Consider the following 23,896-nt stretch of genomic DNA (forward strand, 5'->3'; position numbering starts at 1 on the left):
AGCTGCTAGAACATACTGTTAAGAAATGTGCATGGGAGCATAGACCTCAAAAGTAATTAGACTGCAGGCTAGAAAATAATTTTAATGCAAAGTAGAAAGTATCAATCCACCTCGTCACTTTCCTTGCTCTCGCTCTGTCACCTCCTCTTTCCTGTGGCTCTGAGGAGGTGGGAGAAGCAGGCAGTATTTCCACAGCAGCTGTCCATATAGGAAAGAGTCTCCCCTATTGGTAGCTTGCTCCCAGATCTGGGGCAATGCTAGTGTCCTTTAGGTCTAGAAGCAGACATGAAACAATAAAATAATTTACATGTGGTTCATTGCCTCTACTAATTCCATCTCTTCCTCCTTGTAGTCACAGGGCAGCTGCATCATCCTTGGACTCATGGGGACCCAAAGTTGCTTTTAAAGAACCTGCAAAATAAATGCATAATGGGGAAGGGTGAACTTTTTAGGATTGGCGGGGTACAGAAGAGGGGAGAAAAGCCAGAGTCTTTGAAAGTATCTCCTTTCTGGCCTGAAAGTAGGAGGAGGAAGGGAAAGGTGAATTTGGGGAAGGAAGGCAGGAAACAGAAAAATGTACCTTCTCTGCTGAGAGACTTTGTTTGCCATTATTCATGTTGATGTTCTTCATGGAGATAAGGGTGATGCTGTCTTTCTCTCCATTGGCTGTGGAGCAGCTGGGGGAGGAAGGGGGTCTGGGTTAAAGAGAGGAGGAGGGCAGGGCAATGGGGAGTCAAGGAACTGTGAGGTTGTTGAGCCTTAGACCTTTGTCTCAAAAAATCTATATTTTGGTGGTGGATCATAATGAAATGCGAGTGTGCTTTGAAGACTGAAAGACTGCATTTATTTATTTATTTAGAGATGGAGTCTCACTCTGTCGCCCAGGCTGGAGTGCAATGGTGCAATCTCAGTTCACTGCAACCTCCACCTCTCGGGTTCAAGCGATTCTCCTGCCTCAGCCTCCTGAGTAGCTGGGATTACAAGCACGTGCCACCATGCCCGGCTAATTTTTGTATTTTTTAGTAGAGACAGGATTTTACCATGTTGGCCAGGCTGGTCTTGAATGCCTGACCTCAAATGATCCAGCCATCTTGGCCTCCCGAAGTGCTGGGATTACAGGTGTGAGCCACTGCACCTGGCCAAGACTTGCATTTAAATTTTGGTTTTACTACCTACTACTTGTTTGATCTTTACCAAGTTACAACCTCTATTAAAGCCTCAATTTTATTTTTTTAGTTTTTATTGAGACAGGGTCTTGCTCTGTCACCCAGACTGGAGTGCTGTGGCACGATCACAGCTCACTGCAGCCTTGACCCCCTGAGCTCACACAATCTACCTGCCTCAGTGTCCCAAAGTACTGAGATTACAGGTGTGAGCCATCGCATCCGCTAAAGCCTCAATTTTTTTTTTCCCCCTTGAAACGGAGTCTTGCTCTGTCACCCAGGCTGGAGTGCAGTGGCACCATCTCAGCTCACTGCAACCTCCGCCTCTGGGTTCAAGCAATTCTCCTGCCTCAGCTTCCCGAGTAGCTGGGATTATAGGCGCCTGCCACCGTGCCCAGCTAATTTTTGTATTTTTAGTAGAGACTGGGTTTCAACATTTTGACCAGGCTGGTCTTGAACTCCTGACCTCGTGATCCACCCACCTTGGCCTCCCAAAGTGCTGAGATTACAGGCATGAGCCACCGCGCCTGGCCTAAAGCCTCAATTTTTAAAATGTATAATGGAGTAATGTCTTGGCTTACACCTATAATCCCAGCATTTTGGGAGGCTGAGGCAGAAGGATCACTTGAGACCAGGAGTTTGAGACCAGCCTGGCCAACATAGTGACATCTTATATCTATTAAAAAAATTAAAAATTAGCTGGGCATGGTGGCACATGCCTGTAGTCCCAGCTACTTGACAGGCTGAGGTGGGAGGATCATTTGAGCCCTGTTGGCATCACTGCACTCCAGCCTGGGCAACAGAGCAAGCCTGTTCCTTAAAAAAAAAAAAAAAAAGGCTGGGCGTGGTGGCTCATGCCTGTAATCCCAGCGCTTTGGTGGATCACAAGGTCAGGAGTTTGAGACCAGCCTGGCCAACATGGTGAAACCCTGTCTCTACTAAAAATACAAAAATTAGTTGGGTGTGGTGGCTCATGCCTGTAGTCCCAGCTACTCGGGAGGCTGAGGCAGGAGAATCACTTGAACCTGGGAGGCAGAGGTTGCAGTGAGCTGAGATTGTACCACTGCACTCCAGCCCAGGCAACAGAGCAAGACTCCATGTCCAAAAAAAAAAAAAAAAAAAAAAAAAGTAATATATACCTTGAATAATTGCTATAAAGATTTGAGATAATATTATAAAATATATACCATTGTGTTCGGCACATAATAAGTATTCAATAAGTGGTTCCTAAGCTTAGAGATAATGTCTTTTTATATTAGAATCTGAATTCCTACACTTTTCATGATGGGGTTATAGAGGCTTAGCCCTGGTGTTGAAGAGTTTCAGTCCATCTCCTGTCACTTGATTGTTCCCTTTCAGGTCTGCCCCTGTCCTGCCCACCCCAGCCCTGGCCTCAGAGGAGCCTGTCAGGATTGTATGTGTGTGGTATGTGTGTGTGGTGTGAGGGGTGTATATGTGTGGTATGGGGTATGTGGTGTGAGGTGTTGTGTGTGTGTGTGGTGTAATGCATGTGTGGTGTGTGTGTATGTGGTGTGGGGTGTGTGTGGTATGGGGTGTGTGTGTGGTATGGGGTGTGTGGGGTGTGTGTGTATGGTATGGGAGTGTTATGTGTCATGTATGTGATGTGTGGGGGAGTGTGTATGTGTGGTGTGTGTGATGTAAGGTGTATATGTTGTGTGTATGTATAATATGGGGTACATATGTGTTTTTTATGTGGTGTGTGGGTTTGTGGTGTGTGTGGTTTGGGTGGGTGTGTGGTGTGTGTGTAGTATGAGGTATGTGTGTAGTATGAGGTACGGGGTGTCTGTGTGTGATGTGTGTGTGGTTTGGGTGGGTGCGTGGTGTGAGTGTGTATAGTATGAAGTGTGTGGTGTGTGTGTAGTATAGGGTATGGGGTGTGTGTGTGTGGTGTGGTGTGTGTGTGGTGTCTGTGTGTATGGTATGGGGGGATGTGTGTGTATGGTGTGGGGGGATGTGTGTGGTGTGTGGGTGTGTGGTGTATGTATGTTGTCTGGGTGGGTATGTTGGGTATGGGGTGTGGGGTGTGTGATGTGGGTATGTGTGATGTGTTTGTGGTGTGTGTGTGGTTTGGGAGGGTGTGTGGGGTATGTGTGTGGGGAGGGTGGGTGTGTATAGTATGGGTATGAGGGTGGGTATGGTGTGGGTGGGTGTGTAGGGTATGGGGTGTGGGGTGTGTGTGTAGTATAGGATGTATGTATGTGGTGTGTGTGTGTAGTATAGGGTGTGGGGTGTGTGTGTTTGTGCTGTGGATGTGTGGGGTATGGGGCATGTTGTGTGTTTATGATGTATGTGGGATGTGTGTATAGTATAGGGTGTATGTGTGGTGCATGGGGTGTATGTGGTGTGTGGGTGTGTGTGTAGTGTGGGGTATGGGATATGTTGTGTGTTTGTAGTGTATGTGGGGGTGTGTGTATAGTATGGGATGTGTGGGGTATGTGGATGTGCATGGGGTGTGTGTGTATAGTATGGGGTGTGTGTGGTATGTGGATGCGCGTGGGGTGTGTGTGTAGTATATGGGTATGTGTGAGTAGTGTGGGGTGTGGGATGTGTTGTGTGTGGTGTGTAGGGGTGTGTGTGTATGATGTGTGGGGTGTGTGGGTATATGTGTATAGTGTGGGGTGTGGGGTGTGTGGTAGGTTTATGGTGTGCGTGTGTGTGTATAGTATGGGGGGTGTGTGTGTGATGTGTGTGGGGTGTGGTGTGTGTGATGTGAGGCCTGTGGTGTATTTGAGGTGTGTGTGTGGAGGGGTGTATAGTATGGGGTGTGTGTGGTAGGTGGGTATGTGTGTGTAGTGTGGGGTGTGGAGTGTGTGGTGTGTTTGTGATGTGTGTGGGGAGGTATGTATAGTATGGAGTGTGTGTGGTGTGTGACGTGTGGGGTGTGTGTGGTGTGTGGGTGTGTGGGGGGTGTGGGGCATGTGTATAGTATGGGTTGTGTGTATGGTGTGTGATGTGTGGGGTGTGTGTGGTGTATGCATAGTGTGGGGTGTGGGGAGTGTAGTAGGTTTGTGGTGTGTGTGTGTGTGTATAGTATGGGGTGTGTGTGTGGTATATGATATGTGTGTAGGGTGTGGTGTGTGTGATGTGAGGCCTGTGGTGTATTTGAGGTGTGTGTGTGGAGGGGTGTATAGTACGGGGTGTGTGTGGTTTGTGGGGTGTGGTTTGTCGGTGTGTGTGTAGTGTGGGGTGTGGAGTGTGTGGTGTGTGACGTGTGGGGTGTGTGTGGTGTGTGGGTGTGTGGGGCATGTGTATAGTATGGGTTGTGTGTATGGTGTGTGATGTGTGGGGTGTGTGTGGTGTATGCATAGTGTGGGGTGTGGGGAGTGTGGTGTGTTTGTGGTGTGTGTGTGTGGTGTGTATAGTACAGGGTGTGTGTGGTGTTTGATGTGTGGGGGATGTGTGGTGTGTGGGTATGTGTGTGTAGTGTGGGAGGTGCAGTGTGTGGTGTGTTTGAGGTGTGTGTGAGGGTGGTGTGTACAGTATGAGGTGTGTGGTGTGTGGTATGTGGGGTGTGTATGAGATGTGTGGGTGTGTGTGTAGTGTGGGATGTGGGGCATGTGGTATGTTTGAGGTGTGTTGGGGTGTGTGTATAGTATGGGATATGCGTGGTGTGTGGAGTGGTGGTGTGTGTGTGTAGTGGGGTGTGTGGTGTGTTTGAGGTATGTGTGGGGTGTGTGTGTGGTGTGTGATGTGTGGGGTGTGTGGTGTGTCTGATGAGTGGGGTGTGTGTGTGTGTGGTGTGTGGGTATGTCTGTAGTGGGGTGTGGGGTGTGTGGTGTGTTTGAGGTGTGTGGGAGTGTGTGGGGGGGTCGTGTGGTGTATGAGATGTGTGTCTAGCGGGGTGTGTGGTATGTGGTGTGTTTGAGGTGTGTGGGAGGTGTGTATAACATGGGGGTTGTGTGTGATGTGTGATGTATGTAATGTGTGTGGTGTGTGGTGTGTGGGTGTGTGTAGTGAGGTGTAGGGTGTGTGGTGGTTTGAGGTGTGTGTGGGTGTGTGTGTGATGTGTGAAGGTGTGTGGTGTGTGGGTGTGTGGGTGTGGAAGGCAGGAAGTGTTGGTTCCCTCTGGGAGTTGGGGTCTGGGTGTCAGATAGAAGATTTTTCTGACGGTCTTACCTTTCAGACAGCCCTGAACTCCCAGGTTTCTGGGGATCTGTAAAAAGCCAAAGGCACAGGTTGGGGCTCACATGCTGTAACTCAGAAGTCCAGCCTTCCTCTCAAAGCCCACCTGGGGACCCTCCAGCTCATGGAGTGGCAGATGCAGGCTGGTGTGAGCTGGGGCTCTAGCCCTGGGTCCGCCAGCAGAGGGGAAAAGGGTCCCCGAGGGCAGGGCACGCACCTTCAGACTCCTTGCTCTTCCGACACTTGAACCTCAGGCTGACCACACCAACTAGGATGATCACCACAACCACCAGGATGACAATGAAGCTGATAACACCTGAACAGAGAAAAGAATGGGGTGAAGGGGGCCAGTTGGGGGGACAAAGGGGCCAACAAGAGTCCGGCATTCCCTTCCCAGATAAGTACTGTGTAGACAGGCTCCAGGAGCAAAGTGAGTTCCACTTCTCTGCTGAACAGGTGAGCTCTCACCCTGCCGCCCCCTAGCCAGAGTGGGCTCTCCACCCGACTCCATCCCTGCATGAGAACATGGAACCCAGCACAGCCAAGAAGAGCTGACTGGAGGGGCAGGGGCCCCCCTCCCACAAGGGTCTTCCTCATCAGCCAGAACCTCCTGGAACAAATGGGTGAGATTTGAACTTGCGTTTCCAGACCCAGAGTCCAAGTCAATTCCAGGGGTTAGGGTTCCCTCCTATGTCCCACCTTCTCCTCCCGCTCTCACCAAATGCAGCCACAGTGAGCACAGTCTCTGACGTGGGGCTGGGCAGGATGGTCGCATCTTCCCTCATGCTCAGGCTCATGGTGGTTGAATTGGGGGGAACAGTTTGAAATGTGTCTAAAATGGAGTGGAGTCAGGGGCATCAGCGAAGGGGACTGACACAGGGAAGCTAGAGCTAGCTTCCCTCCCGCTTCCCCCTAGGGAAGGACCGGAATTTATGCTGCAGAGCTAGGAGGTCAGACTGGGCAAAATAGAGCTGTCTGTATTGTGCCAGGGTTGAGGTGGGAGGAATGTTTCTGCTCAGGCAAGGCTCCAATAAGCCAGGCTGCCTGTTAAGGGGCACAGATTTCTGGCCCTCTTAAAAACTGCTATGTTGGCCTGGTGCGGTGGCTCATGCCTGCAATCCCAGTACTTTGGGAGGCCAAGATGGGTGGATCACTTGAAGTCAGGAGTTTGAGACCAGCCTGACCAACATGGTGAAACCCCATCACTCCTAAAAAAAAAAAAAAAAAAAGACCGGGCACGGTGGCTCACACCTGTAATCCCAGCACTTTGGGAGGCCGAGGCGGGCAGATCATGAGGTCAGGAGTTCAAGACCAGCCTGGCCAATATGGTGAAATCCCATCTCTACTAAAAATACAAAAATTAGCCGGGCATGGTGACGCGTGCCTATAGTCCCAGCTACTTAGGTGGCTGAGGCAGGAGAATCTCTTGAACCTGGGAGGCAGGGGTTGCAGTGAGCCAAGATTGTGCCACTGCACTCCAGCATAGGCAACAGAGCGAGACTCTGTCTCAAAACAAAAAACAAAAAATAAAAACTAGCTGGGCCTTTTGGTGCATGCCTGTAATCCCAGCTACTCAGGAGGAGGAGGTTGCAGAGAGCCAGGATCGCACCGCTGCACTCCAGCCTGGACGACAGAACAAGACTCCTTCTCAACAAAAAAAAGGTGCTATGTCACCTGTGTCTTCCCTCCTCAACCCATTGTACTTCAGGCCCAATTGCTGTTCCACTTATCTCTCCTCACTTCCCCTTCCCAAATAAGTCTGGGAGAATAAAAAAATCTGAGAGCCAAGGGATAAGATGAGAGAAAGGGTCACAGACATCTCCTGCCGACTTCTCTTCAGGGTGAGTGCAGCAGGACATACCTCTGCTTGTGCCTCCGTCTCTTCCACTGCTGGGGACACCTGCGCCTGCACCATGAAACAGCATGACCAAGATGGGAGCATCCCCCAGCAGCTCTTCTCCCTCGCTGCTAAGCAAAGGCCAGTCTTCCCTGCCTGAGAGGACTCTAGCTCTTTCTCAGCCTTTTCTGCCTTCCTTTTCCTTCATTTTGGGGTATCCTTCTCCTCCCTCTCCTCTCTGGGTATGCCTTTCTCAGTCTCAAGTCTAAGCTCCTGTTACCTTCGTTGTGACCAGGCCCAAGGTTCTGTCTCTACGCCCCACCAAACCTCTTTCTTTCCTGAACCAGGGTGCCACTGATGTGGGTCCTGACCCCTGTGGCCTCCTGAAGAGGGCAGAAGGAACCCATCCAGATGGAACCCAGTGTTTTTCACCGCTGCCCCCCGCCCTGGGCACTCAACAAGTCCTGATGTGTACATCTGTGGCTTGGCCCAAGTTAGGCCCAACCAGGTCGGGGAGAGCCCGTCCACGGTGCCTGCCCTCGGCGTCACGGGTTTACTGGCTGCCATGGGGGCCTGCGCAGCCTTCTTTGGAGCTGCCGTGAATGAGGAAGCACACTCGGGCCTGCTCAGGGCCTTGGCCGGCATGTGCACCGGGTGGGCTCTTCAGTCCAAAATCTTCCTCTTCTTTCCTGCTTTCAGTTCTAGAAGGGGCCATTCTCTTGTTCACCTCTGGGCAGTTCCCTCTGCCTGGAATAAGCCCCACTACTCTCCACCCCACCTGGAATAAGCCCCACTACTCTCTACCCCACAGCCTCCACATGCTCAGCTGACCCCTTCTCAGCTTGGCTTCAGAAGCTGCTTCTGGGAGTCATCCCTGGCCCCCGAGTCCGAAGTGACTGACATGTGCCTGGGCTCCCACACTTCTGCTGGTGCCCACTGCAGCCCTTCTCACCCTGCATGTCATCATCAGTGTGAGGGTCTGTTTCCTTGTCTGTTCCCGCTTGCCCCAGTCTATATTCTCTTTTAGAGCAGAAACTGTTGGGGTCCTCACTGGGCCCTCCCTGGATGGCATTTGTAGTCTGAATGACACAGTACCTGGGGTACCAGTGCTGGACAGATGGCTTGGCCTGTTAGCCTCTGAGGAAGGGATGTATCCTGCAAGGACAGAGGCAGATAGGGAGTGGGAGGTGGGGTAGGTTTAGTGACACCACACTCCCTATCCCACCCAAGAACCCCTGGGCTCCAAGCAGGTCTGAATGAATGGGTGTAGGGCAGGAGCAGGGACCTCAGCAACCGCACTCACTCACCTGGGTTGGAAGAAACTGGCTCTGTGGTCAGACTTAGACCGCCAAGGCCTCCTGAAACAGAACATCTGAGGCTGAGGGGTGCACGGCCTCCTACTGTTCCATCTCCCTCTCTTCTTCCCTAGATCTGTGTGTCTTTCTCCCTACCCCATCCCCCACCCCTCATTCCCAACCATTCACCTCTTTTTTCTTTCAAGGTACATTAGACTCAGCTAGGCTGAAAAAAAATCCTTAGATGAGCTCAGCCTTGGTGAGTCCTGAGAGCTCCCGCTCCAGCCGCAGCCCCAGCCCCCTGAAGTTAAGGCTAAATTGGCATAGAGCTCCTCTCACCCTTCCTAAGCTCCTAGGCCTACACGCTGGAGTAGACCCACGTGTTTGATCTTACCCTGAGAGCTAGAGGTCTGGGTCATTGTGGGCTGGGAGTTGTGGCCTGCAAGAGAAAGCAAAACACATAGCTTGGTAAGTCCCCTGCCCAGCACAGAGCCTAGAGAGGAACCCTTAGAATGCCTTCTGGCCCAGCCTGGGCAACATAGCAAGACCCTGTCTCTAAAAAAAAGTTTTGTTTTGTTGTTTTTTTTTTTTTTTTTAATTCTCCAGGCACAGTAGTGCACACCTGGAGTCCTAGCTACTCAGGAGGCTGAGGTGGCAGGATTGCTTGAGACCAGAAGGTTGAGGCTGGCTGCAGTGAGCTATGATTGCACCACTACACTCCAGCCTGGGCAACAGGTGGAGACCCTATCTCAACAAAAAAAAAAAAAGAAAGAAAAAAGAAAAGAAAACACTGGCCAGGTGCGGTGGTTCACACCTGTAATCCCAGCACTTAGGGAGGCTGAGGTGGGTAGATCACTTGAGGTCAGGAGTTCAAGACTAGCCCGGCCAACATGGTGAAACCCTGCCTCTATTAAAAATACAAAAATTAGCAGGCCTGATGGCACACGCCTGTAATCCCAGCTGCTTGGGAGGCTGAGGCATCAGAATCGCTTGAACCCGGGAGGTGGAGGTTGCAGTGAGCTGAGATCGTGCCGTTGCACTCCAGCCTGGGAGACAAAGTGAGACTCTGTCTCAAAAAAAAAAAAAAGAAAAGAAAACAGAAAAAAACGTTTTGGCTTTCTAAGCCTACCATGCTGGAAGGCAGACACACTAGGCAGAGGACTAAAGGATGTGGGCTGTGGCTCACGGTGCTGGCATCCTCTGAGACTGTGACTCAATAGGAACATCACCACCACCTCATGGCTCAGAGTCCCGAAGTCCTTCCCTGTCTCTTCAATCTGACATGGGCATTTTACCAACCTGATGCAGAGTCAGGAGAAGGTTATTTTAAACTAGTGACATTTCTAAGGACAGAAGATCAATGACCTGCCACACCTAGACAAGGAAGGGCCCAGGACTCCAGGTCTCTAGGCTAATGTTTACCTTAAGCTACTGTCACCCTGGTCCTGTCCCCAGGGAAGGGGCTGAGAGACGGGAAGGTGAGTGAGATGGGGATGGGGATTAGGGCTTGTATCTTGCCTAGAGGTAGGGGCCTGTGCAGAAAGTAAGTTCTGAGGTATACATAGGAGGCAGGGAAGCTCTAGCATGAGCAACCCATTCACTCTCACAGGCAGAGGATACATAGGAAATGCTTGTTATTGACCAAACCCAGAGAGGGGTCAGTCACCAAGAGTCCCCAATCAGAAGCCCTCACTGGCTTTTTTGTATGTACACGTGTGTCTGCGGGGCTCTATGCAAATGTGTGTGCATGCTCGTGTGCCCTTGTGTGTGTCCCGCTGTGTATGTGGAACCTGAAAGGTCAGGTTGTATTTGCTCATTTTCCACAATGAAATCATTCTTGAAACCTGTGAACAATGTGAAAGGAAAACAACGTGGGGAAGTGGAGCCGCCCAGCTGGGTTCCCGTCCCTCTGCTTGAGCAGGGACTACAGCCCCTGGCCTGGCTCTGCTGCTCCCTTGGTCTCTCAGCATCAGGGGAGCATTCAGCCCAGGCCTGGGTGGACAGAGGCGGCCGGGTGCCAGGGGCCCACCCCAGCCTGTGGCAGCCTGCTGCTCTGCTTATTTTCCTTAAGCCACTGCCTTCCTCCATGGGGCTATCATCTGGATAGTGTAGAATTAATTGCTTCCAAGTGTAAAATTACCAAACCCTGGGCCATGTTTTTCTAGATCACCATTTCTGAGAGCCCCATTCCCTTGTTGGGGAGAGGGGGATGGTCAAGAGGGGAGTCAAAATTTATAGGAAGCCCAGGCTAGAGAAAACCCTTTCTAGCTGGGGAGGACCCTGGGAGAATCCTTTTAACCCAAGGCATGTCCTGAAAACATGTATCAGTTACTAATCCAGCATATCTAATGTATTTTTTGGTTTTTTTTTTTCGTTTTGAGACAGAGTTTCGCTCTTGGTCACCCAGGCTGGAGTGCAGTGGTGCGATCTCAGCTCACTGCAACCTCCGCCTCCCGGGCTCAAGCTATTCTCCTGTCTCAGCCTCCTGAGTAGCTGGGATTACAGGTGCCTGCCACCATGCCTGGCTAATTTTTGTATGTTTAGTAGAGATGGGGTTTCACCATGTTGGCCAGGCTGGTCTCAAACTCCTGACCTCAGGTGATCCATTCGCCTCAGCATCCTAAATGCTGGGATCACAGGCGTGAGCCACCGAGCCTGGCCTAATGTACTATCTAAATGCTGTAAGGTTATAACTTAGTTTTTGGTGGGAAGGTACAGGGAAGGCACAGGGAACTGCCTTCCTGCATTTATCTAGAAAGAAAATTATTCAGTGGCTTGGGAGGAGTTCCAAAGTCACAAGCTTCAAGACCCTGCTCTTTCTTTGCCTCTTGCCCCTCCCACTACCCAAACTTTTTGTCACCAACAAAGATTTCTCTGTGGGTAAGGGAGGGACTTAGGGAGCATCTGTGTCTACAGCCGAGGGTGTCTCTTACCACTGGGCCTGCAGATTCCCAAAGAGCTCTAGCCACAGGAATTTTTGATTTCCCAGGTCTCCCCTCTCTAATTCTGTCTGCTTTATCCCCTTCTAGTCTATCTCCACACACACCCCTCCCCATTTTTTCCTCAAAAGCATAGTTTAGAAGTTAAAATCGTGGATTTTAATCGAGCCTGGCAAGCCTGAGTTCAAATCCTGGCTTTGTCGCTGTCTGACCTAGGCCTCAGTTTTCTTTACTTTGAAGTACAAGTGACCAGCCTGGGCAACATGGTAAAACCTTGTCTCTACAAAAAAATGCAAAAATTAGCTGGGTGTGGTGGTGTGTGCCTGTAGCCCCCAGCTACACAGGAGGCTAAGGCAGGAGGATTGCTTGAGCCCAGGAGGTCAAGGTTGCAGTGAGCCATGATCATGCCACTGCAACTCTGGCCTGCGCAATGGAGCAACCCTGTCTCAAAAATAACTAAGTAAAATGCAAGTGGTATCAGTACCTTGCAAGTTGTTGTGAAGGAAGGAAAATGCATATGAAGCACTTAACGCAGTGCCTGACATGCTCAATGAAGGCCAGACACTTTTGTTTTTGCCCTGTTCTCTCAAATCCTCCAAGTCTCAAGTCTGCCCTGCCTCTGGGTATCCATAGTCAAGTCCCTTTATGGGCCTGAATGTGCTCAGGATTCCTCAGTCCACCAAGATGAAGGAGCCAGGAAATGCTCTGCACACTTCAGGATGAAGGGTTAGGAAACTCGGGGCAGGTGATAGCAGCTTAGGTACAGCCGACACAGGGCATTTGAGAGTGCTGGCACTTGCCTGGGAGAAAACAGTGGGTAGGGAGGCTGGGAAAAGTCTCGGCCTGTGAAAATGCCACCTCATGAGCTTCACCTGCAGTTTCCACAACAGCCTTGTCCCCCAGCCCCAGACCTGTGACTCTGTCATGGAGGGGGTAGGAGGGGATGGGGGACAATCAGAATCTTGTCCTCCAGCTCATGGACTTTTAGAGAAATGCCTGACATCTCCGGAAGCCAGTGTTCTGGTACTCAGGCCCTCTTACCCACCACCGACGAGGGGCCACCACCCCTCCCCATCTGAGCCCTCTTGCGCACTCTTTCTGCTGCTTTGAGCACAGAGGACTTGTAGAGGGTGAGGTGGGGGCAGAGCAGGAATGGTCAAAGGGAAGTTGCTGCCCTGTGAGTCAGAATGCCCTGGACTCGTCATGATTCCCAGCAACTGCTCCCTGATGAGAGGACCCCTATGAGCGGCTTCACAACTCATTGGCTGGCAGAGCCTGTCAGAGAGGTGCCATTTCCAAGTAGCATCCTCTGGAGGTCATCTACTCTAGCCCCCTGGATGTGAGAATGTTAAGCACATCCTCCTTGGTGAATAGTTCTTTGTGTCTAACCTGAGTCCCTCTTGCTGTGATTTAACTTTAAAATCAACATTAGGAATTCCTAGGTTGCCACTCCTCATGTGAAAGGAGAGAACAGATCCCCTGTGAAGCCCATGGTGCAGAGGATTTGTGTTAGAACAGTTGAGAGAGTGGCCGTCGTCAGCCCTGCCCCAAGATCAGAGGGTGAGGGTCATGAGTAGCCTGAGCACATCCTAGAAGGAGCTTTGGGCCTGGGTCTTGCACTAACACAGCTCCCTCCCACGATTCAGGAGGCCAGCCTTTATGGGGAGCCCAGCTCCCCCAGGACAATTTCCCACAAGAGGGTTTAACCGTAGCTCCATTTTACCCCTGCCTGGTAATCAGGACCCCCCAATCCAACTGATCTCCTTCATGGAAAGGCTCTGGAATTTCCCCTGGGCACAGCCCCTGGATGGAAAGCATGTGTCTCCTGAGAAAGAGACCGATGCCTAGAATGGCCAGCTGTGGAGAGGAATTGCCATGGGAAAGCGGCAGGCACCTCTTACCTCGGAACAGGAGGAAGCCCAGGATCACCCAGCACAGCTGCATGGCTCCTGCGGTGCCCATGTCAGCTGGGTATGTGGCGGGCAGGCAGCAGCTCAGTGGAGGCTCTGTCCATAGTGGAGAAGAGAGAGGGAGTGCTGGGGCGGGATGGGGGTGGGGACTGGCTCTCCAGGAGCTTCCTGTCAAAAGAATAGAAGGAAACACATTGGGACCAGCTCCAGGGGCCCTGCTCAGCCATGTCCAGATGAGGATGTGAGGCTGCAGCAGCAACTGTGCCCACCCAGCATGGCCTCTAGTGCCTATGCACAATGACCAACCATGGCAACCTGGCCCCATCCCCATTCTCTTCCCTTCTGAGGGTCCATCAGGTTCCACCACAGACCACCTGGGGGTTTTCCTGGAATCTAACACCAATCCCGCCCAGTACTGTTTCAGACCAGGTTCTCCTTTCCCATGATTCAGCCTGGAAGCCCAGCCCACCAGCCGCCCATGCTCCCTGGACTCTGAATTCTCCACATTCCTCTCCCTCCTCAGGGATCCCAATGCAGATAGGACTCCCCACATCTTTCAGAGAGGCCCTATACGCATGATTATTATTCCTTTTTTACTTTTTTTTTTTAAGAGATGGGGTCTTGGCCAGTAATCCCAGCACTTTGGGAGGCCCACGCCTGTAATCCCAGCACTTTGGGAGGCCGAGGTGGGCAGATCATGAGGTCAGGAGACCGAGACCATCCTGGCTAACATGGTGAAACCCCGTCTCTACTAAAAATACAAAAAATTAGCCAGGTGTGGTGGTGGGCGCCTGTAGTCTCAGCTACTGGGGAGGCTGAGGCAGGAGAATGGTGTGAACCTGGGAGGTGGAGCTTGCAGTGAGCCAAGATCATACCACTGCACTCTAGCCTGGGCAACAGAGCGAGACTCCGTCTCAAAAAAAAAAAAAAAAAAAGAGAGAGAGATGGGGTCTTGCTATATTGCTCAGTCTGGACTCAAACTCCTGGGTTCAAGTGATCCTCCTGCCTCGGCCTCACAAGTAGCTGGGACTTCAGGCATGTGCCACCAAGTCTGGTATCGTTATTCTTAATAGAAAAGCAAGAGTCCCTATTTGAAGCACTCCTCCCTCTGCATCCTCATTGGGGTGAGGTGTCCCCTGTCCTCGGCATCCAGCAGCACTCATCCTTATCCCAGGATTCTCTCTGTTGCAGACTGCAAGCCAGCATTGTGACTTTTTTCAATATTCCTAGGACCTGGCACAATGCCTGCCACATAGCAGGTCCTCAGCGCATATTTACTGAACTAAACTCAAAAGATTTAAGGTCAGGGCTGCGCAATGGCTCATGCCTACAGTCCAGCACTTTGAGACGTTGAGGCAGGAGGATTTCTTGAGGCCAGGAGTTTGAGACCAGACTAAGCAACACAGCAAGACCCTGTCTCTACAAAAAAAAAAAAAAAAAAAAAAATTTAATTAGCCAGTCATGGTGGTGCATGCCTGTAGTCCTAGCTACTCAGGAGGCTAAGGCGAGAGGACCTCTTGAGCCCAAGAGTTCAAGGCTGCAGTGAGCTATGATCAGAGTGAGACTCCATAACTGAAATTAAAAAAAAAAAAAAAAGATTCGAAAGCAGAGGAATGTCAGAAACAATCCTACCTCCTTAATATTAATTATATTATTGTTATTAATTCCCTTCCAGTCTATTTGCCTTCCAGTCTTTGACAATATGCATATACATATACAATCATTTAAATGAATGGTATCCTTTTGTCTTTCCTTTTTTTTTTTTTTTTTTTTTTTTTGAGACAGAGTCTCTCACTGTTGCCCATACTGGAATGCAGTGCAAGATCTCTGCTCACTGCAGCCTCCACCTCCCAGGTTCAAGCCATTCTCATGCCTCAATCTCCAGCGTAGCTGGGACTGCAGGCTCACGCCACCACGCCCACCTAATTTTTGTATTCTTAGTAGAGACAGGGTTTCACCATGTTGGCCAGGCTGGTCTCGAACTCCTGACCTTGTGATCCACCCACCTCAGCCTCCCAAAGTGCTGGGATTACAGGCATGAGCCACCATGCCTAGCCCTTTTTTCTTTATTTTCTTAATATTTTATTTTGAAGCAGTCACAAGAAAAGTTGGAAGTACATTACACAGAACTTTTTTCCCTGAACTGTTGTTCAGAGTAAATTGTCAACAGGATGCCCCATCACCCCGAATAGTTTATTGTGTATTTCCTACAAGGGACAGTTTCCTACATAATCACAATACAGCCATCAAAATTAGGAAATTAATATAAACATATTAATACCATCTAATCTTCAGATCCTATTCAAATTTTGACAGTTGTTTCAATAATGTCCTTTATAGTGAAAGGATCCTGCCCAGAATTACTCATTGAAAGTCTCTTCAGTCTCCTTCAATCCGGAATAGCTCAGCTTTTCCTTGATTTTCATGACCTAAACACTTTTGAAGGTTACAGTACAGTTATTTTATAGAAGTTCTCTCAATTTCGGTTTCTCTGATGTTTCCTCATAAGACTTAGGTTATCTAGGCTGGGAGCAGTGGCTCATGCCTGTAATCCCAGCACTTTGGGAGGCCGAGGTGGGCGGATCACGAGGTCAGGAGACTAAGACCATCCTGGCTAACATGATGAAATCCCGTCTCTACAAAAAATACAAAAAATTAGCCAGGCATGGTGGCGGGTGCCTGTAGTCCCAGCTACTTGGGAGGCTGAGGCAGGAGAATGGCGTGAACCCAGGTGGTGGAGTTGCAGTGAGCCAAGATCATGCCACTGCACTCTAGCCTGGGCGACAGAGTGAGACCCTGTCTCAAAAAAATTAATTAATTAATTAATTAATTAAAATTTGGGCTATCTATCTTGGCAGTGACATCAAAGAAGCAATGTTGAGTCTCTCTCTTTGCATCCTATCAAATAATGCATTATTTTTTCCTTTTTTTTTTTTAAGAGACAGGGTCTCAGGGCTGGGTGTGATGGCTCACGCCTGTAATCCAGCACTTTGGGAGGCCAAGGAGGGAGGACTGCTTGAGCTCAGGAGTTTGAGACCAGCCTGGGCAACATGGCAAAACCTTGTCTCTGCTAAAAATTAGCTAGGTTTGGCGGTACATGCCTATAGTCCCAGCACTCAGGAGGCTGGAATGGGGAGGATGGCTTGAACCTGGGAGGCAGAGATTGCAGTGAGCCAAGATTGTGTCACTGCACTCCAGCCTGGAAGACAGAGCCAGACCCTGACTCAAAAGGAAAAAAAAAAGAGAGAAGGATCTGGCTCTGTCACCCAGACTGGAGTGCAATGGCACAATCTCACTTCACTGAAGCCTTGAACTCCTGGGTTCAAGTGACCCTCCTGCCTCAGCCTCCTGAATTTCTGGGATTACAGGCATGAGCCACAATGCCTGGCTCAATTTTTTTTTTTTCTGTGATGGAGTCTCGTTCTGTCACCCAGGCTGGAGTGCAGTGGCGTGATCTCAGCTCACTGCAACCTCTGCCTCTCGGGCTCAAGCAATTCTCCTGCTTCTCGGCTCACTACAACCTCCACCTCCTGGGTTCAAGTGATTCTCCTGACTCAGCCTCCCGAGTAGCTGGGATTACAGGCACCCACCATCATGCCCAGCTAATGTTTGTATTTTTGTAGAGACAGGGTTTCACCATGTTGGCCAGGCTGGTCTTGAACTCCTGACCTCAGGTGATCTGCCCGTCTCGGCCTCCCAAAGTGCTGGGATTACAGGCATGAGCCACCATGCCCAGCCTGCAAAGACCCTTTTTCCAAATAATGTAACATTCACATGTTCTGGGGATTAAGACATGGGCATATCGTTTTGGGGGCCACAAGTTAGCCCACCACAGCCAGTTTTCTCCACTCTAAAGTTACACTTTTATCCTTTATAATTAATAGAGATGTTATGAGGAGATATTTTCTATATCTGTATATAAACTCATGTATTTCTGTTTTATTCACTAGGTTGGAATAAAATCATTTATTGTTCTGATGCTCAAATTGTCTCCATTTTGGCCACTGTTAGCCCCTACAAGCTGGCTTCTGTGTCCTTTTGACACGTCTCCATCATTTTTTGAGCACTTCCTTACTTTCTGGCATAATAAGATGTTTCAGGCTTTTTTTTTTTTTTTTTTTGAGGCAGAGTTTCGCTCTTGTTGCCCAGGGGGAGTGCAATGGCATGATCTCAGCTCACTGCATTCTCCTCCTCCCAGGTTCAAGTGATTCTCCTGCCTCAGCCTCCTGAGTAGCTGGGATTATAGACACACACCACCAAGCCTGGCTACTTTTTGTATTTTTAGTAGTGACGGGGTTTCACCATATTGTCCAGGCTGGTCTCAAACTCCTGGCCTCAAGTGATCCACCCACCTCGGTCTCCCAAAGTGCTGGGATTACAGGTGTGAGCCACTGCACCCGGCTTCCAGGCACTTCTTGTGCTTCACCTGCCCCAGCCCTGGAATCGGCTGTTTCTTTAAGGGGTCTTCATTCCTTTTGGTGCAAATGATATTTAGAAACTGAGGGCCGGGCACAGTGGCTCATACCTGCAATCCCAACAATTTGGGAGACCTAGGCATGAGGATCGCTTTAGCTCAGGAGTTTGAGACCAGCCTGAGCAACATAGTGAGATATCATCTGTGCAAAAAAATTTTTTTAATTACCCGGGTGGGGTGGTGTGTGCCTGTAGTCCCAGCTACTCAGGAGGCTGAGGTGGGAGGATCACTTGAGCCTGGGAGGTTGAGGCTGCAGTGAGCGAGATCATGCCACTGCACTCCAGCCTGGGCCACAGAGTGAGACCCTGTCTCAAAAAAACAAATTTTTTCAAAAGAAAGAAACCGAGGTCTGAGTTGTCAGTGTGCTCGTTGGTGCTAGGGAGTAGCGTCTCTAAGGCCCTTCTCTGACTCCCATGATCCTTAAATACTTACTTATTGGATCACTCCCCTTTCAGTAACCAAGCTCCCATTTCTGCTCCCATTCCTTCCCCACCATGTGGATGCCTTCTTCACCCTCTCACTCGTCCTCATTTGAAGTGCACAATTCAGTGGCTTTTTTTTTTTTTTTTTTTGAGACAGTCTCCCTCTGTTGCTCAGGCTGGAGTGCAGCCGCACAATCTCGGCTCACTGCAACCTCTGGCTCCCGGGTTCAAGCTATTCTCCTGCCTCAACTTCCTGGGTAGCTGGGATTACAGACACGCCACCAAGCCTGGCTAATTTTTGTGTTTTTAGTAGAGATGGGGTTTCACCATGTTGGCCAGGCTGGTCTTGAACTCCTGACCTCAAGTGATCCACCCACCTCGGCCTCCCAAAGTGCTGGGATTACAGGCCTGAGTCACCACACCAGCCTCAGTGGTTCGTTTGTTTGTTTGTTTTCAGGCAGAGTCTCGCTCTGTTGCCCAGGCTGGAGTGCAGTGGCATGATCTCGGCTGACTGCAAACTCCGCCTCCCGGGTTCATGCCATTCTCCTGCCTCAGCCTCCAGAGTAGCTGGGACTACAGGCGCCCACCACCACGCCCGGCTAATTTTTTGTATTTTTAGTAGAGATGGGGTTTCACCGTGTTAGCTAGGATGGTCTCGATCTCCTGACCTTGTGATCTGCCCACCTCGGCCTCCCGAAGTGCTGGGATTACAGGCGTGAGCCACCGGGCCCGGCTGCCTCAGTGGTTTTTATATATTTAGAGAGTTGTTCACTCACCCCAAATAAAATCAATTTTATAACATTTCCATTACCCTAAAAAGAAACCCCACACTCCTTACAGACCTATAGCTTTTTACAAGGCTAGAAGTGGGGTGTGGTAGAGGAAAGCAGCCTTTGCTCCTTACTTACCCAACTCTAGCCCAGAGTTTCCGATGACCTCAAAAGTCAGCCGCCTCTCAGACCTGCCCTGAGTCTATCATGGCAACCCCACTATGGCCTGCTCAGGGTATTCCCACAGGCCCCTGTCCTTCGGCTCCCTCTGCAGACTCCTCAGCCTGCCTGCCTTTGGTGGTGACAGAGTGAAAGAAGGGTTGCTCTTTGCCTTCCTCTGGCCAGCAAAGCCACTTCCACCCTCCCCCGGAAAGATGGAAAGGAGGTGGAGGTTGCAATGAGCCGAGATTTCGCCACTGCACTCCAGCCTGGGTGACAGAACAAGACTAAGTCTCAAAAAAAAAAAAAAAAGAGTCATGGTTCCTGGAAAGATGAGCCTCCACATACCTGTTACATAAGACAAAGTGTGACAAATGTTAGGAGCGGGTAAGAAACATTATGCTGTAAGGCTTAAGGAAAAGAAAGCAAGTTACTCAAGTACAGGGCTGAAAAATTCGTCACTAGAGGAGGCCACACTTGACCTAAGCTATAACAGATGTTTAAGGTTTAGACGGCAGGAATGGGTGGGCAGCTCACAGCAGTGGTAGAGAAGTGACACAGAAGGCTGGGGCTGTAGTCTGGTCCCAGAAGTTCCACCGTATTATCATCTCGGAAGCCCTTTAGGAGATAGATCCAGGATTAATGAGGGAGGAAAGGGAAGAAGTAGTCATCAGAAGGATCAAAAATTGGGCTTTTGGACACAGGGACTGGAGCCCCAGTGGAGGTATCTGCCAGAGCAATGGTACATGTGTCTTGAGGAGGCAGGAGGTGAATAGCAGTGGCCAAAGTTCAGGACCCGTGGCAGAGTCCAGATTCCCTCTGGCTAAAGTCTAAATGGACCAAGGTGGGAAGCAGAGGATGAGCAGAGCCTTTGATCCCGTTGGGAGGGGGTCAGCCAGGGGCTTCAAGGTCAGCCAGCAATAGGTCCCGCTCACTTTGCAGATCAGGTCAGCAGCCCAGGGATCTGGGCTCAAGTGAACTTGGAGGTCTGAGTGGGGGCCCTGGATGTCAGGATGTGGGCAGCTCGGCTGAGAGACAAGGAACCAGGATGCTACATTCTGTTTCATCCTGGATCAAGACTCCAGCGGAGGGGAGTTCCCAGGGTGTCTCTGGCTCTCCAGACTGGAAGGGAGGATGGTGAGTGCACAGCAATGGACAGAATGAGGGATGGCTGGTCCCACAGAGTTAGCTGCGGCTAAAAAAAACTGTCTCTAGAGAGAGGAGAGATTGGTGGGCAGTTTTTGTGACTTGGACACATTAAAACACATACATACTCTCAAATGAAGTTGCATTCAGGCAAATGCAAAGAAATACAGAATTCATATTTATAAAAACCAAAAGAAAAAAGGGAAAACAATGCCTTGTGTGAGAATAATAAACATCAAATTCTATTATTATTATTTTTTTGAGATGGGGTCTCCCCCTGTTGCACAGGCTGGAGTGTAGTGACACGAACATGGCTCATGGTCTTTGATCTCCTGTGCTCAGTGATCCTCCCACCTCAGCCTCCCAAGTAGCCGGGACTATGGGTATACACCACCACACCCAGCTAATTTTTAAATTTTTTGTTGAGATAAGGTCTCACTATGTTGCCAAGACTGGTCTTGAACTCCTAGCCTCAAGTGATCCTCCTGCCTTGGCCTCCCAAAGTGCTGGGATTACAGGCATGGGCCACCACACCCGGCCAATAAACATCAAATTCTATGAGATGTTTATCCCTGTGGTGAGAAGGAGGGGAGAGGTCAGGAAGTGAGGGCTTCTGTTTTCATTGTAATATTAATATTTTAAAAATAAATGTGACAAACTATTGAGAGAAGACAGAGCTGGTGGTTGAGCCTTGGAGATTTAGAGACTTATTATGTATTTATTAAAGAGAGAATGTATCTGCAGTTTCCATTGTGTTTGAAATATTGTACTTAGAGGCTGGGCACGGTGGCTCACACCTGTAATCCCAGCACTTTGGGAGGCCGAGGTGGGTGGATCACGAGGTCAGGGGTTCGAGACCAGCCTGACCAACATGGTGAAACCCCGTCTCTACTAAAAATACAAAAATTAGCTGGTCATGGTGGTGGGTGCCTGTAATCGCAGCTACTCAGGAGGCTGAGGCAGGAGAATTGCTTGGACCCGGGAGGCGGAGGTTGCAGTGAGCCCAGATCACGCCACTGCACTCCAGCCTGGGCGACACAGCGAGACTCCATCTCAAAAAAAAAAAAGAAATATTGCATTTAGAAAGAAAAGATCAAAGGACAATAACTCCAGGAAATCGGTTAAGGCGAGGAGCCAGCATGACTTGGTGGGGGGCAGATTAGGTTGGGGCTCTGGCCAGGCTTCTGAGATCTGGTGGAGGAGGGGTGGTCAGGCACACCCAGGCTCCTGAAGCTGGCAGGGGGCATGAAAGGAGGCGCCAAGGAGGAAGATTAAGGTACTATCAGTGTTAAGGGCAGAGCCCAAGGTAGCCCAGATGTTCCCGGAAGGAAGTGCAAGCGCAGGAGAGCGGTGAGAGTGTGTGCACAGGGTGTGTGCCCATGGGCCCCGCAGACGTGGCAGCTCCGGGTAGGGGCTGAGTTAGGGTGGCCAGCCCTCCTTTACCCAGCTGGCTGCCAGTCCCAAGGGAGCCCTGTGTCGGCCCGGACAATGCACCAGGTAGACTCACCCCTTCCTGCCAGGCTGGGCTGACTCCCTGCAGGGTCCCCCTGTCTGTCACCAGCCTCAGCTTCCCCTTTTCCTCTGCACATCTAGAGCTGCTTCCCCACCCCCTGCCCTGGGAACTTTGTGGCCTGGGACCCAGAGACACTTGCAAGGTAGGGAGGGGGGTGTGCCTTTCCACAGACAAAGGGATGCATGTGGGAGATGGGATAGTGTGGACAAGGGGACTGAGGGGCTAAAGGACATGGGTTTGTCCTGGGAAGCCTTTCCTGGCCTACCCATGGGGAGGGCCATGCTGAGAGTGCAGGGTTAGAGAAAGGGGCTCCACCCGCTAAGATTTGTTCCAGGATGGCCCATCTGGGAAGGGGAAGCTAGGGAGGAAAAGTTTCTTGGGCCTGTGAGGACCTCAGCTCTAGGGTTTACAGTTTTGCCGTTTGCTACCTTAACTACAATGCCACCACCCCCATCTAATACCAAGCAGGGTGGAGTCAGACAGGGGTACGGATCGTGACCCCCAGCTTTTGGTAGAACACTGGGACTTGGACAGAGGAAGACTGGCACAGGGTCTCCACAATCGATCCTGGGCAGAGCCAGGAGTCCACACTGGGCACCCCCTCTCCTCCAGGACCCCAGAACCTGATGTTGAGACCTCGGCAGGGTGGTGGGGGTACAGTTATGGAATGAGGCATCCCCCTGCCTTCTAAGTTCACGTCCCCTCTACCTCTACCTCTACCTCTCCCGCCGCCAGGGCACCACCTGTCTGTCTTCTGTGTGAGTGGGGAGTAAGGGGAGCCTAAAATGCTGGACAAGGACCCCCTTTCCCCAGGACTTTAAGAAGCAGGTGCTCTCTGCCCACTGCCTAGGATGTGGGGACAGCAGCCCATAGCGTGCCAAGACTCCCGACCCAGGGCACAGGATCTATTTAGGAATTTTGCTGGAGACCTGGGAAAAGGGGCCAGTGGGAGGAAACTTGGGGGGCCAAACTGTATGCGCTGGACTGTGATGAAGCCAGCACTCTCTTTGTCCCTGTCTGAATGTCTTTGTCTCCCTGCATCTGTTTCTTTTTTCTCTGTCTCTGTCTGTATCTTTATTTCTGTCTGTTTTTATGTGCCTTTTTCTTTCCCCTTTCCTCTTTCTTTCTCCCTCTCTGTATCCCCCTCTGCCTTTTCTGCCTTTTTCTTTGATCGTCTCTGCTGCCATGTGGTTTACCTCTGTATTCTCTGCCTCTCTCCAGGTCTTTACTCTGACTTTTTGTCTTTCTGTCTTTGTCTCTGGTCCCTCCCGCCCTCAACCCCCCGCCTCAGGTTCCTTTGGGTGTTTGTCTCTTTCTATTTTGGTCTTTTTCTGTGTGTATACATCCATGTCACCCTCCCTCTCTGCCACTCTCCTCCCAGGCTGGCCACTACTCCTGGCCTTCTCCAGCTGTGAACAGTTCATCAGAGCAGGACCCCCAGAGGCAGCTTCCGGAGGTGCTAAGTGGCACCTGGGAACAACCTCGAGTTGACGGGCTGCCTGTGGTCACCGTCATTGTCGCTGTCTTTGTTCTGCTGGCAGTCTGCATCATAGTGGCAGTCCATTTTGGGCCAAGGCTGCACCAGGGCCATGCCACTCTCCCTACAGAGCCACCGACCCCAAAGCCAGATGGTGGCATCTATCTCATCCACTGGCGGGTGCTGGGCCCCCAAGACAGTCCTGAAGAAGCACCACCGGGCCCTCTTGTCCCTGGCTCCTGCCCTGCGCCAGATGGACCCAGGCCCAGCATCGATGAAGTCACTTGTCTGTAGGAGGGAGACTTTGGAAAGTTAGCCTGACCTAGCTCAGAACAAGAAACCGGGCAGAGAACTAGGGCAAAAGCAAATTGGAGCCTGGGCATCAGAGCGTCGGAAGGGCACACTGGACTCAGCTGGAGCTGCTCTCTCAGAACATTGATAGAGAAAGCCCTGTGGTGGGCAAGAGAAATCAAAGCTTGAGGGCCCTGCCCAGAAACATGCTGCGGGGGGCCTTCCCAGGGCCCAAGGCCACCTCACAAAGTCCCTCCCTCCTCTTCAGGGACCACCAGACCCCTGAATCTCCTTTTCTGAGTCTCTGCCCCTTCATTGCATGCTTAATCTCCTTCCTTTGTAATGTGAATCCAACTC

The 23,896-nt window shown here is 50.7% G+C and overlaps 2 protein-coding genes across 3 annotated transcripts; one reads left to right on the forward strand and one right to left on the reverse strand.

Annotated features, from left to right (window-relative positions):
- Window positions 1-62: 62 nt before the first annotated feature.
- ECSCR (endothelial cell surface expressed chemotaxis and apoptosis regulator) lies at window positions 63-13,419 on the reverse strand. Of its 2 annotated transcripts, XM_016953918.2 has the most exons (10): window positions 13,279-13,419; window positions 8,833-8,877; window positions 8,451-8,501; window positions 8,239-8,298; window positions 7,168-7,212; window positions 6,025-6,138; window positions 5,524-5,622; window positions 5,301-5,337; window positions 581-677; window positions 63-411 (listed from the first exon to the last, which is right to left on the reverse strand). In XM_016953918.2, exons 1-10 carry the CDS (start codon window positions 13,337-13,339, stop codon window positions 403-405), a joined length of 618 nt encoding a protein of 205 aa, XP_016809407.1. In that variant the 5' UTR covers window positions 13,340-13,419; the 3' UTR covers window positions 63-402. The 2 variants fall into 2 exon arrangements, with proteins under 2 accessions (XP_016809407.1, XP_016809408.1); XM_016953919.3 differs by lacking the exon at window positions 7,168-7,212.
- Window positions 13,420-21,746: 8,327 nt separating this feature from the next.
- Window positions 21,747-23,645, forward strand: SMIM33 (small integral membrane protein 33). The gene is made up of 2 exons (XM_054685395.2): window positions 21,747-21,755; window positions 23,153-23,645. Exons 1-2 carry the CDS (start codon window positions 21,747-21,749, stop codon window positions 23,540-23,542), a joined length of 399 nt encoding a protein of 132 aa, XP_054541370.1. The 3' UTR covers window positions 23,543-23,645.
- The last annotated feature ends 251 nt before the right edge of the window (window positions 23,646-23,896 follow it).

This window comes from Pan troglodytes, chromosome 4 (assembly GCF_028858775.2).
Source record: "Pan troglodytes isolate AG18354 chromosome 4, NHGRI_mPanTro3-v2.0_pri, whole genome shotgun sequence".
Classification (NCBI taxonomy): domain Eukaryota; kingdom Metazoa; phylum Chordata; class Mammalia; order Primates; family Hominidae; genus Pan; species Pan troglodytes.

Bases quoted from the DNA above. Each gene is read 5' to 3' on its own strand.
- ECSCR (XM_016953918.2), bottom strand. From the start codon at position 13,339: ATGGGCACCGCAGGAGCCATGCAGCTGTGCTGGGTGATCCTGGGCTTC. The intron at 8,878-13,278 runs GTAAGAGGTGCC...TTTCTCTTGCAG, and splicing joins GGGCTTCCTCCTGTTCCGAG to GCCACAACTCCCAGCCCACA. The intron at 678-5,300 runs GTAAGACCGTCA...TTCCTCCCCCAG, and splicing joins AGTTCAGGGCTGTCTGAAAG to CTGCTCCACAGCCAATGGAG.